This window comes from Vulpes vulpes, chromosome 16 (genome assembly GCF_048418805.1).
Source record: "Vulpes vulpes isolate BD-2025 chromosome 16, VulVul3, whole genome shotgun sequence".
NCBI lineage: Eukaryota > Metazoa > Chordata > Mammalia > Carnivora > Canidae > Vulpes > Vulpes vulpes.
In genome coordinates, this window is record NC_132795.1 from 87,066,874 (window position 1) to 87,079,696 (window position 12,823).

A 12,823-nucleotide genomic window follows, 5' to 3' on the forward strand; every position below is an offset into this window, starting at 1 on the left:
AAGAGAATAGAGAGGTTTTGATGATATTGGAGCCTTGACAATTCTTGCCAATTATAACTTGTAAAAAAAATTTAACACTTCACAGGTGAAATAGCCCAATATTTGACATGTGCTCATAATTTAGCATATGATGAAAAGCCAGACTATGAAATGCTCAAGAAAATTCTGAACCCAGGTGGGATACCTTTAGGACCACTGGACTTTTATACCAGAGGAGAGAGTGTAAATGTGCATACTCCAAACAATCAAAAAGTAAGTAATTTAGTCCCTGGGTTCCTATGATTTACCTTCTGTGAAGCTTTTCTACCAAATGAAGTTGTTTGAGGTCTCAAAAGGAATCTGACAACCCAGTTTCTTGGTTATTATATGTAATTCCTATTTCTCCTCAACTCCAAGAAATTTTGTTGAAAGTTCTTTTGACCTGTTGTCTCTTAAAGAAAAATAGTAGGATCCATGGCCTATTTAGTGTTCTATTAAAGAAATAGGCAGTGATTGATGTCACAGAGTTATGACCGGGGTCAGATTAAAGGCTAATCTGACTTTACTCCTGAGAACTTTTATTTGCTGCTTCTCTTCAGACTTCCTTAGTTACTGCCCTCTGTTTTTGCTTACCAGTTTGGCCGCAATTTGGTGGCAATCACAATGATATTCTTAGATTTATAACCAGAGGACTTGTTTGTACTGATATTTCAATCTACAAAAATAACCTTTCAGAAAACATTTTTTTAAGTTACACCTTCTCTCCTTTACTCTGTAATCTTCCAACTGACTCACATACGTCAACTTAAAAAAACTGAACTTGAAACAACACACAAGAATTAGGACTCACATAGCATTTCGTAGAGGGCGGGGGAGACTCGAGACTGCTGTGAGGGCCCTCACTGGACGGGCAGCCAGATGCCCAGGCCTTCCTTGATGCTGTCCATACACACAAGATGGGGGCGGGGGGCGCTTCTTCCTGATGCGTGTACAATAAGGTAGGGTCAGGATGCCATTCGTTTTTAATATTTCTTATGAACTTTGGATCATCGCAAGTGTGCATGAGCCAAGAATGCAGGATGCAAACTGATGTGACTGATAGGCTGCGAGATGAATGGTGAGTCAAGTATCAGTGCACAGATGGTTCTGATTTGCTGAATTTTGTAGCTGCTGCAACTGAAGACATAAAATATCCTTCTAGTCATAAATTAGCTCTTTGGAAGCAAAACCTTGGCACCAGAGCTTTACAACCTTCAATTAGTAGGGAAAGAAGTATTTGAATGACTGTGGTATTGACATCTGTAGGCCTGCATAGTAATCATTCCTAATAGAAGAGAATATCTGTTTGAGGAGGTTTTGCATGGCTAATTAACTACCAGTGAGAATATGTAATTTTTTCATGATCTCCTGATTGTCACCTTTCTCTCATGATACAATTACATTTTATTGTAGCAAATGCCTCACAAACCAATTGTCAGCACTATTTACGTATTGCAGAAGGCAGAACAAAAGTTCATGTTTAATAAAAAGCCAGTGGATTTTGATCTTGGTAATTACTGAGACTTATTTTAACAGTTTTATTGACTTTTGTGTTTTTATCACTTTTGCAACAAAACAAAGAGCCATTTCCTTAACATAGTATTTCCCTTGCAATAATGGTCACCACTTAATCTACGCTAATTTAAGTAGATTTTTTTTCCTTTTTTGTAGTTTTTCAGTTTCATAAACTTAATTGAAATATAAAAGAAGCCATTTTAAAAACTGATAGTTATATCCTCTGATGTAAAATTCTAATTATTATCCACCAGAATTTTCAGAAGGATGTTTGTTGTGAAACCATTTTTATATGCAGAGAATAGAACATAAAACATTTGTTCCAATGAGCCTCAGTCAAAAATATTTTATTCTTCCCTTTTTATTAGAGCACTTTGATTATGAGTAAAAAGAAAACACTAAGAATAATGTGCATTCTTAAGACCTTAGTTAATTTCTAATAATATGACCAGCTCCAGTGGTCATAGACAGTAAGGTGATTTGGAGATATTTCCACAGCAGATGAGTTTTTATTGAATAATGCCTTTATTTCTGTAATAGTTAAAGTGTGCAAATATATTTAATAGTCATAATATAAAAATGGGTTCACCATGTGGCTAAACCCAGAGTATCTCAATTTTTATTTTTAAAGTTTACAGATTTTGTAATGTTGCAAAAACCAAGCTTGGAAATGTTTAAAAAGCAAAATATGAGAATATAAACTGTCCTGTAGTCCGTTCCTCTGAATGTTACAAATACAGGATAGCGCAGCTGATTGCTTCCGTAACAAAAATCATTTTCGGTCCAGAATGAATATCAATCACATAGCTCCAGATTTCTCTTTTTAGTCATAGAATCCCTTTTCAGTAACTAAAAAAACATTTCCTGTTACTTCATACATGGTTTACTCTAGTTATTTAACAGAATATTGAATGAATTCTGGACTTGCACTTTTTGGACAAAGATAATTAAAAAGGAGTCAGTAGACCAGAAAACATACACAGTTAGATAAATAAAATATTTCTATCATTCAGTCAGTATTCGAAGAAAAGTTAGGATTTTTTTTTTAATGTTATTTCCCTCAGTGTAAGTGGTTGTGCGTTTTAAATTTAGCATTCCTAACAAAAATATGTTTGGTTAGGTATTAGAAAATAGCATATCACCAAAAGAATCTTGGCAAACTTACAGCATCTTTTTGCAAAAGAAAAATGAGGTATTTTTCCAATACTGGGTTTTAGTAGGCATCATAAACTGTTCCCTGTAAACTGAGCCGCTGCCTTGCACAAGTCCTCGAATGCTGTTACTGGAGTTAAATTGGAAATGAATTTTTGTCAAGACAGGGGAGACATTGATATTTTTTTCCTGAAAAGCAAATCTTTTGGGGCATTTGCCTCAATCAAAATGATGGTCTGTATGGCTGAAATCACTCCTTAGTAGCTCTGATGGCTCCTGAGGTAACACTGTCAAATTAGAAGAATCTATCATCAGGGCTACCACAGTCTATTTATGCCTTCCACTGGGATTTAATGTCCAAAATTCACTGAAGGAAACCATATTTCAGTAAAAATGCTTATTGAGGTGAGCTAAAGCTCTCGAATCCCCGGATGAGAATGCTAAAGCCAAGTTAGAAAACCATGATTATGGAAGGGCCCATTCAACCCTTGAATGAGCTGTTTCTTCAGGAGACAGTAGTGGATCCTTTTATCTCCCTGTTTGTTAGGATGCCTGCATCCGTATTGGAATAGCACAGGCACGTGGGCGTAATGAGCCACCATCCTTCCTAAATGCTCTACCGAGGCAGAGGAGTAGCTGTAGAACAGCTGTCCTGCATTTCAGACAAGTAAAACTTTGTCCTTTCATTTACTCTAAATCTGAGATTCCCACAGCAAATCCAGGGGTGAATATATCATTATTGGTTATAGTAAACTTTGTATTGAACTTAAAAATTCATAAAATTCTTTCTAGCTTTAATTCTCAAAATAATTCTATTAAACCTGTCTTCATATTTATATTGTGTGAGAAAAGGAGAATATAAATTATCAGCTCTGAGCACGTTTTTGACTTACTGAATTTTGGGAGCCCAGCGTATTCCTGATTTCTTAGAACACTGTGAAGTGCCAATGGAAAATTAAAGGTACCTTATTTGAATAGCCACTTTCTTGAAAATGACACATATTTGGACAATATCATTTTATTTGATTATGTGAGATGCCCAGTGTTTCCTGTACTACTTTTATGTCTTTGAGGAAAGTTTTACCTCTGTTCACAATTGAACAGAGGTAAAACTTAATCATCCCATTTCACTCTTACCGTTTAAAAGTTTCCCTAGAAATAGGAGTTTTTTCATAAACTGGATATCATTTTGTTTATTAGCTAGAAGTGCTTATGGCAGCACAATCTAACCATCCGGCCAACTGACAGCAGATCCAGTAGGTATCAGCTCTTCCAGCAAGCCTCTCAGAGGACTGAATATATTAGATCAAATTTTGTTTGTACATCAGAGGCTCCCAGGCCAAAACCTGTTATACCTCAAGTGCCTAGCATCCAGGAGGAATTAAAAACCTCAATATCTCAACTAATCCTTTATATCATAAAACACAGTTTTACAATGATTGGCAAGCCAGTCTTTTATTAGGATGAAATGGTGTACAACGGCCTTGGGAAAGCCTTTGCTTCACACTAGTGGTATGATGAGCATTTGTCACCAAAGACGACGTCAGTGGGAGAGTGACTCAGAAGGTGGTTACACATGAATTTTCCCAGTAGTTTGGGAGAGTCGAGTGGTGAAAATAAAGAAAGCCTGAGTGATGAGGGAACAATTCCAATTGTCAGGTTACTGAAAAGCAATGGCTTTGCTATCCTTTGAGAAGCTGGGATCCAGGAGGAGGGGCGAATAAAGAATGGTGTTGTGACAGCTTAGACCTAGCCACAAAACACCAGCATATATTAAAGGGAAGGAGTGAACACATTTGGCAATAGAAGCTAAAAATTGAGAGACTACAAATTAAGGCTCTGCTTGCCCAGCCTATGTAATTCATTCTCCGTTTTGGCACAGGCTACTCCATTATTTCCCCTTGTGCTGTTCCTATCTTCTGCCCCCTATTTAACCCATGAAAAAAGGTGATGGCACTTTCAGCTGCTGTAAACATGAAGCTGCTGAGCAAATACTTCACATAAGGGTCTTCACTGTGGCTTTCAATCTTCCAACTCTATTGTGGGATCTGCCCTTCTATTTCCGTGTCTACTTCAAGGTTATTAAGAGTCAGTCATCCCCCGGGTAGCACCGTGGTGTGAAAAAGAAACCTTAGAGACAGCAGGCTTGTTGTAGAACTTAACCTCTGATACTGGTACAAGGTACTAGGTGACATGAACTGTTACTCACCCGCTCAAAGGTTAAATTACCTGTTTAAAAAAGTAAGCAACATCATAAGCTCCTTTTATACGTTCACATTAATTAGGCTCACTTCAGTGATAGAAAACTAAGACTCTAATTAATAAGAATTTAAACTAAAAAGATGTACTGGATCCACTCCCAGCAAAGGTTAATAATGAATTCATGTGCAGTTTTAGAATGTGACAGTTTTCTGTAAAAATGCCGTTTTCAATAAGCAAGTTATCTGTAGAGATAATTTCTAAAGAGCGTACAACAGTGACACTAATTTTAATTGGTCTTGTAGTATTGATGAGAAAGAGTCTGGATCTTGCCAACTCCTATATTCTTTCCATAACATCCATTTGTTGCTTTCCTCTTTATTTCTTCCTTTTTTCAAAGCTTGGCAAGTTTAAAATTTTCAAGAATCTGGACGTGAATGTATTTTTCTCTACAAGTGTCAAAAGTTTTCTTTATACATTATTACTCTCTATCAACAGGTTGTTCCTCGAAAGGCTGCAACAAAGCAAGTCAATCAGATGCAAAATAGGTTAATAGAAAAAAACATCCATAGTGAGAGAACTGCTGAGTCCTGCTTAACGGGGAGAAAAGTGCAAAAAGAGGAGCCGCTGACTGGATTGTTTAACAGTGAGACAGCTCAGGTGAGAGGCTTTTTGTTGTTTCTTTTTTCCTTCATGTTACATTAGAATATGCCCTTTGGGAATAAAGACATTTTATTTTCTCCTGAGGGCCAAGGTTGTATGGTTTGGTTAAATGAGAAGGGCAGAAAAATATCCTATCCAGTGGATGAAATCAAAGCAGCCGACACCAGTCATCATAGAAACAGAATGACAGTGAGCACATTTGCGTACAGATCTGATTTCTTTCTTTAGCCTTAAGAATGTAATGAAGTGCACTTAAATTTTTTATGCCATCTATGATCCATTAGGGACTCTTCACATATTCCGTACTCTTACATGGCTTCCTCCAATCTCACCCTTCTAATCAAATAGAAGTGGAGAGTTTCCCTGTCAATATGGTTGTATTTTAAAATGATGTATTTTTTACGTTAGTCGATCATTTGGTTGGGTAGTGACTTACCTTTAGCAGAGGACTCATCCAGGCAATAGCAAAAGTCTTTCCTGATCTAACCCCCCCCCTTTTTTTTTGACAAGAAGCAGAAGCATACAATGTATTTATATCTTTTGTGAAAAAAATTATTTTTCCAAAATGACCAACATTTTATGTGATTGATATCCTGTCATTTTCCCCAACATGATTTGAGGTAGTTTAAAATATGATAGGATATTTTAATGGCCCCTCATCTTCTATCTCCCCCCACCCCCCAGATTGGTGTATCAGGCAGCTGGGATGTTAATCACCAAACTGAACACTGAATTTGGCTTTGAACTTTTTGGCAGCCAAGGCAAAAATCAGATGCGTAGAAGTTGGGCATTTCTTCATCCAACGAGCACGTGTATACGTTTATCCACAGAAGGCTTTTTTAGTACTAATAAGAATCTTTTGCAGTTACAGTTCCCACCTTATAAAATTATAGACAAATACTGCTTGGTGATAAAATTTTTAGATCTTGAATGTTCGTTTTCAACCCTTACTGTCCACCAGAATTACTTACATATGGAGATAGGGAGGGATGATAAAAAAACTAATGCCCAGGTTCTAAGCAAAGATTCTAAGCAAAGACATTGATTTATTTTTATTGGGGTGGCACTGAGATACATGCATGCAGATATTATCATTCCAGAAAGCTCTTTGTTCCCTTTCTCAGTCAGTCCCTTTACTCCCAGGCAACCACTGTTCTGATATTCTGATTTTCATCTCTAGGCTCGTTTGGCCTCTTCTAGAATGTCAAAACCATGTAGTCACACAGTATGCACTCTTGGGTCTGGCTTCTTTCACTCAGCATTGGTTTTTTTTTTGTTTTGTTTTGTTTTGTTTTGTTTTAATTCACCCATATCAGCCATTTGTTCTTTTTCTTGTTGAGTGGTACTCCATTGTGGAACTACATCATAATTCATATATCCGTTCTCGTATTAACGACACCTGGTGGGACACCTTGGTGGCTCAGTGGTTAAGCATCTGCCTTTGGCTCAAGGCACGATCCTGGAGTCCCTGGATCAAGTCCCACATCAGGCTCCCTGCATGGAGCCTGCTTCTCCCTCCGCCTGTGTCTCTCTGCCTTTCTCTCTCTCTCTCTCTCTCTCTCTCTCTCTCTCTCTCATGAATAAATAAAATCTTTTTAAAAAAACAAAACAACAACAACAACAACAAAAAAAACAACACCTGGGCTGCCCCTGGCTCTAGCCACCATGAATAATAGTAGTTGCTATGAACATTGTGACACAAGTCCTTCTATGGCTACGTTTTGTTTGTCCTAAGAAGTGGAACTGCTAGCTCACAGGGCAGATGTGTGTTCAGCTTTGTAAAAAGCTGACAAATACTTCCATTCTGTACTCCTACCAGTGATCCTAGATCCTCCCCAACATTTGGTTTTGGTCTTTTTAATTTTAGCCATTCCAACATACGTTATCTCTGTTGATTTCAATTATCACATGCCTGATAATAATTTGGGCACCTTTTCATGTGCTGACTGCCCATTATCTTCTTTTGTGAAATGTCTTGATCCATTTTATGTGGATGATTGTCTCTTTACCACTCAGTTGTAGGAATTCTATGTACATCTGTATTGTGAATATAGTCTAGTGTGCAGCCTGACCATTTATTTATTAGTATCTTCAATGAGCAAAAACTGTTATTTTTATTTGAGGTTCAGTTTATCATTTTTTTTTTCTGTAAAGAAACCTGAGAAAACTTTGCCTGTCTCAGGGTCACAGTTTGCTATGCAATTTAAAAACGTTTATAGTTTTAGCTTTCATTTCAAGTTTCTGAGCCATCTCAGATCATTCTTGTGTATGGTATAAGGGGTTGAGGTTATTTGTACATGAAAGAGCCATTTGTCTCAGCACCATTTGTTAAAAATAGTTTCCTTTTCCTAATTAAGTTTTGTTGGAGTCTTTTTCAAGTCAACTAATAGTGTAAATCATGGTCTGTTTCTGGACTTTCTTCTGTTTGTCCTTACACCAAAACCACACTTCATCAATTACTGCAACTTTACAAGTTCTGAAATAGGCAGAAGTCCTTCAAGCATTTTCTTCAAGAATGCTTTACCATTTTAGGTTCTGTTCCTTTCCATAAAATTTAATAACCAGTTTGTCAATTTCTACTAAAAAGCAAATGGAATTTTGATTGCGATTCTGCTAAATCTAAAGATCAGTTTAGAGGAACTGAAGATCCCAGTAACACATTTGAGTCTTCTGATGTATGAAACTGATACTTCTCTCCATTTATGTAGATCTTTTACTTGTCTCAGCGGTGTTTTATAGTTTTTAGTGTAGATATCCTATACATTTTCCATTAAAATTATGTCTAAATATTTTAAATTCTATTGTAAATACCATTTTTGCATATTGACCTTGTATCTTGGGATCTTTCTAAATACACTTTTTAATTCTAGTAGTTTTTTTGGTAGATTCTTAGGATCTTTCTACATGATCATGTTTATGAGTGGAGTTTTATTTCCTCCTTTCCAACACGTATGCCTTCATATCTTTTTTCATGCTTTATTACACCTGCAGTGACCTCTAATACTATATCCAGAGTGGGCACCCTTGCTTTGTTCCTGTTCTTTGCTGGAAAATATTCATTCCTTAACCATTAAACATGATGTTAGCTGTAGGTTTTTCCTAAATACTCTTTATTGGCTGAGGAAATTTCATTGTAGTTTGTTGAAAGAAAATAAAATTTAGGTCATGAATGTATATTAAGTGTTTTGGGGGGGATCTGCTGATCATATGATTTTTCTCCTTTACTAGAAGAATGAATTACATTGATTTTTGAATGTTAAATCAACCTTTTGTCTCTAGGATAAACCCCATTTAGTCATGTGTTGTCATACTGAATTCAATTCGCTATTATTCCATTAAGGGGTTTTTTATATCTACATTGATGAGAGATACTGATCTATAATTTCTTTCCTCATATCCTTGTGTGGTTTTGTTTTTAGGTCATTATATCAGTTGGAAGTGTTTATTTTCAGGAAGTTTTTTACTAAGATTTGTCTTTCATAAATATTTAATAGAATTTAGCAAGAAAATCATCTGGGTCCAGAGTTTTATCGTAGGAAAATTTTTAATTATGAATTAAATGAATCTAACATCTATAATGAAATCATTAGATTTTTCTTTTTCTTCTTGTGTCAATTTTGGTAATATGTGTCATTCAAGGAATTTGTGATCTCATCTAAATTACATTTTTCAGTACTATGTAGTTCATATTATTCTCCTTTTAGCATTTTCAGTATCCATTTTGATGTCACACTTATTCTTGATAATGGTAACCTTTCAGTTTCTTTTTCCTTTTTTTTTTTGTTGGTAGTCTAGCTAGATGCTAGATGCCTGTTGTTTTTATTGATCTTTTCAAAGAACTGATTTTTAGATTTGTTGATTTATCTACTGTTGATTTTTTTTTTCTATTTCACAAATTTCCATTCTTTATCATTTCCTTCCTTATACTTATTTTGGGTACTCTTTTCTTTCAAGCTTTATAAGGTAATAGCTAAAATTAATTTTAAACCTTTTTTTCCCCCTAAAATACATAGTGGAACACCTGGGTGGCAGAGTTGGTTAAGCACCTGACTCTTGGTTTTGGCTCAGGTAGTGATCTTGGCCTACTGGGATCATGCCCCAGGTCAGGCTCTGTGCTCAGCAAGGAGTCGGGGAGTCTTTCTGCCCCTCCCCAATCTTGCATGCGTGCACACATGTTCGCTTGCTCTCAAATAAATCTTTTTTAAAAAATAAAACTATACAAATTTTTTAAGCAGTGCTTTAGATGTAGTCCACAAATTTTGATATGTTGTGTTTCACTGTTGTTCAGTTAAATATATTTTCTAATTTCCCTTGACTTCTTTGATCCTGTGGATTATTTAGAAGTGTGCTTTTTAATTCCTAAATATTTTTGAGATTGTCTTTGTACCTTTTTGTTTCTGACTTCTAATTTAACAGTTATTATCAGACACATATCCTGTATTCTTAATATCCTTTAAACTTGTGTTATGGCCAAGTTGACCATCTAGTGTGGTGAATGTTCCTTGTGTACTTCTAACAAATGAATACTCTGAAGTTTGCCATTTACTATTTTAAAATGTTATTAGGTTGATTTTTTGTCTTACTCAAACCTTCTATATCCTTGCTGTTTTACTTTATTTTGTCCTTCTGTTGAGTCACGTAATGACAAAGAAACGTTAAGTCTTCAACTGTAATTGCACGTTTTTCTATTTTTCCTTTAGTTCTGTAAGTTTTTGCTTCATGGATTTTGATGGCTCTGTTAATAGGTACATACAAATTTAGAACTGTTACATCTTCCTGGTGAAATATCTGTTTATCACCATGAAACATCTTTCTTCTGTCAGTATTCTTGGTCTTGAATTCTACTTTATCTGATTTGATTTTAACAATTCCAGCCTTCCTATGATTAGTTTACATGATATATCCTTTTCCATCCTTTTATACTAATGTTTTGGTTTTTATTTTTTAAAAAGATTTTATTTATGTATGAGACAGAGAGAGAGAGAGATAGAGAAAGGCAGAGACACAGGCAGAGGGAGGAGCAGGCTCCCCACAGGGAGTGTGATGTGGGACTCCATCCCTGGACCCCGGGATCATGCCCTGAGCTAAATGAAGGCAGCGGCTCAACTGCTGAGCCACCCAGGCATCTCTATTTTGTATTTTCTATGTCTTTGTGTCTGTGAGTGCTTTTGTAAATAACAGAGTTTGTCTTGCTTTTTTGTACAACCTTACAAAACTTTTAATCTGTTTCCATTTAATGTAATCATTGTAGTTAAATGTACAATCACTGTTTGATTTCTTTTTGCCCTCTTCATTCTTTGTCACTTTTTACCTCCCTCCTGCTTCTTTTTAGAGTAATGAAGAATTTGTCTTTCATTTCTTCAATTTTTAAACTATACTGCTTTGGGTTCTTTTTTAGTTTCTTGGTTTTTTGTTTTTGTTGTAGTGGGTACTTTAGTTCAGCAAGTTATGGCCTATGGGCCAAATTCAGCAAGCCACCTATTTTTGTAGTTGTATTACAACACAGTCAGTCATACTTACTCACATATTCTCTTACATGTTGTCGGTGGTTACTTTCATGTTATAGTGGTAGAGCTGAGTAATTGTAACACAGACTACATGCCCTAAAAATCTGAATATATTTGCCGTCTGTCCTTTAAAGAAAAAGTTTGCAAACCCTTGCTCTCAAAACACTCTAAGAGAAATAAAGTGAAAGCTACATATGTAATTTTAAAGAAACAGGTAAAGTTTTCTTTAATAATATAGTCTGATTGAACCAATATCCAAAATATTAGAATTGAAATAAAAATTGAGACATTTTACATTATTTTCTTCATATTAAGTCTTCAAGATCTGGTGTGTTTTACACTAACAGCACACCTTAATTCAGACTAGCCAAGTGTTCAGAACACTCCCAAGTGTTCAAGTCATATGTGGTCAATGGCTACTATAGTAGCATAGCTCTAGAAACTGCAATATACATCTTTAACTTATCATACCATAGTCTACCTTGACTGATATACCAACCATTCACATATAATGTAAGAACCTTATGAAAACACATTTCCATTTATCCCCCATCCTTTGTGCTATTGATGTCATACATTTTGTTTTTACATATATAATTAATTCCATAATACAGTTACTGTGCTTTAAAATATCAGTTTTAGGGGTGTCTGGGTAGCATCTAGTTGGTTAAGTTGCTTCTCCCTCTCCCTCTGCTGCTCTCCCTGCTTGTGCTCACTTACTTGGTCTCTGTCAAATAAATAAAATATTTTTTAAAAATTAAAAAATAAAAATCTCATTTCAAAGAAATTAATGAGGAAGAAAAAAAAAAAGCCTTAAATATCCCCATATTTACTGTTGTTGGAATTCTTCAGACCTTCCATAGATTTGAGTTTACAACTGGTTCTTGGTTTTGAAAATTATAATGTGGTTATTAAGATGATGTCACTGGGGAATCTGGGTGAAGGGTACACAGGAGTTTGCTATTTTTTCAATTTCTGAGTGTTGCAATTACTTTAAAATAAAATGTTAATATATTCAGAAGTAAAATACAGTCCCAGCTCTCCCCACACCAAAAAAAAAAGGTGAAATAAAGATATTTTCAGACAGATAAGCGATACAATTAGTTTCTAGGAAACCTATACTACAATAAATATTAAAGGAATTTTTTTGTTGTTTTTTAAGATTTATGTATTTATTTTAGAGGGAAGGAAGAGAGAGCATGAACGGGAGGCGGGAGAAGGGCAGAGAGAGAGGGAGACCAGCAGATTCCCCAGTGAGTGGAGCACCTAATGCAGGGCTTGATTTCAGGACTCTGAGATCATGACCTAAGCTGAGGTGGGCTTTATTTCATTCTCCATAATGCCCTCAAGGTCCGAGTGTTGCATGTTATCTATCAGTAGTTTAGTTCATTCCTTTTAATTTGGTAAGTAGTATTCTAAAGTATGGATGTAGTGTTGAAGGATATGTGAGTTGTTTTCAATTTTTTACCTTCCACCTTTTAGTATGATGTTAGCTGTAGATTTTTGGTACATGTTCTTTTTCAAGTTGATGAAGTTCACCTGCTTTTCTAGGATATTAAAAGTTATGAATGAGTATTGAATTTTATCAGGTGCTTTTTCTGTATCAATTAGTATGATCATATGATTTCTCAAATGTCACAAAATCTCATTCTTATTTGGTAGCTCTACAAAAACAGGTGGTGGGCTGAATTTGGACTGTGGACCACAGTTTACCATCCTGTAGTCTATTTCATCTTGAATTAGCTTTGATTATTTGTGGTTTTCTAAGA

The 12,823-nt window shown here is 35.5% G+C and overlaps 1 protein-coding gene across 7 annotated transcripts in view; it reads left to right on the forward strand.

The window, feature by feature from the left end:
- Nucleotides 1-12,823, forward strand: part of VRK2 (VRK serine/threonine kinase 2) — a 111,730-nt gene that overhangs the window by 91,324 nt on the left and 7,583 nt on the right. For all 7 annotated transcript variants that reach the window (XR_011997935.1, XM_072742106.1, XM_072742105.1 and 4 more), the window contains exons 12-13: nt 86-252; nt 5,383-5,544. Coding sequence is in view for 6 of the 7 variants with exons in the window: in XM_072742106.1 (XP_072598207.1) it covers nt 86-252; nt 5,383-5,544 (329 nt within the window). In the remaining variant the exon portion in view is untranslated. The remainder of the gene's footprint in view (nt 1-85; nt 253-5,382; nt 5,545-12,823) is intronic.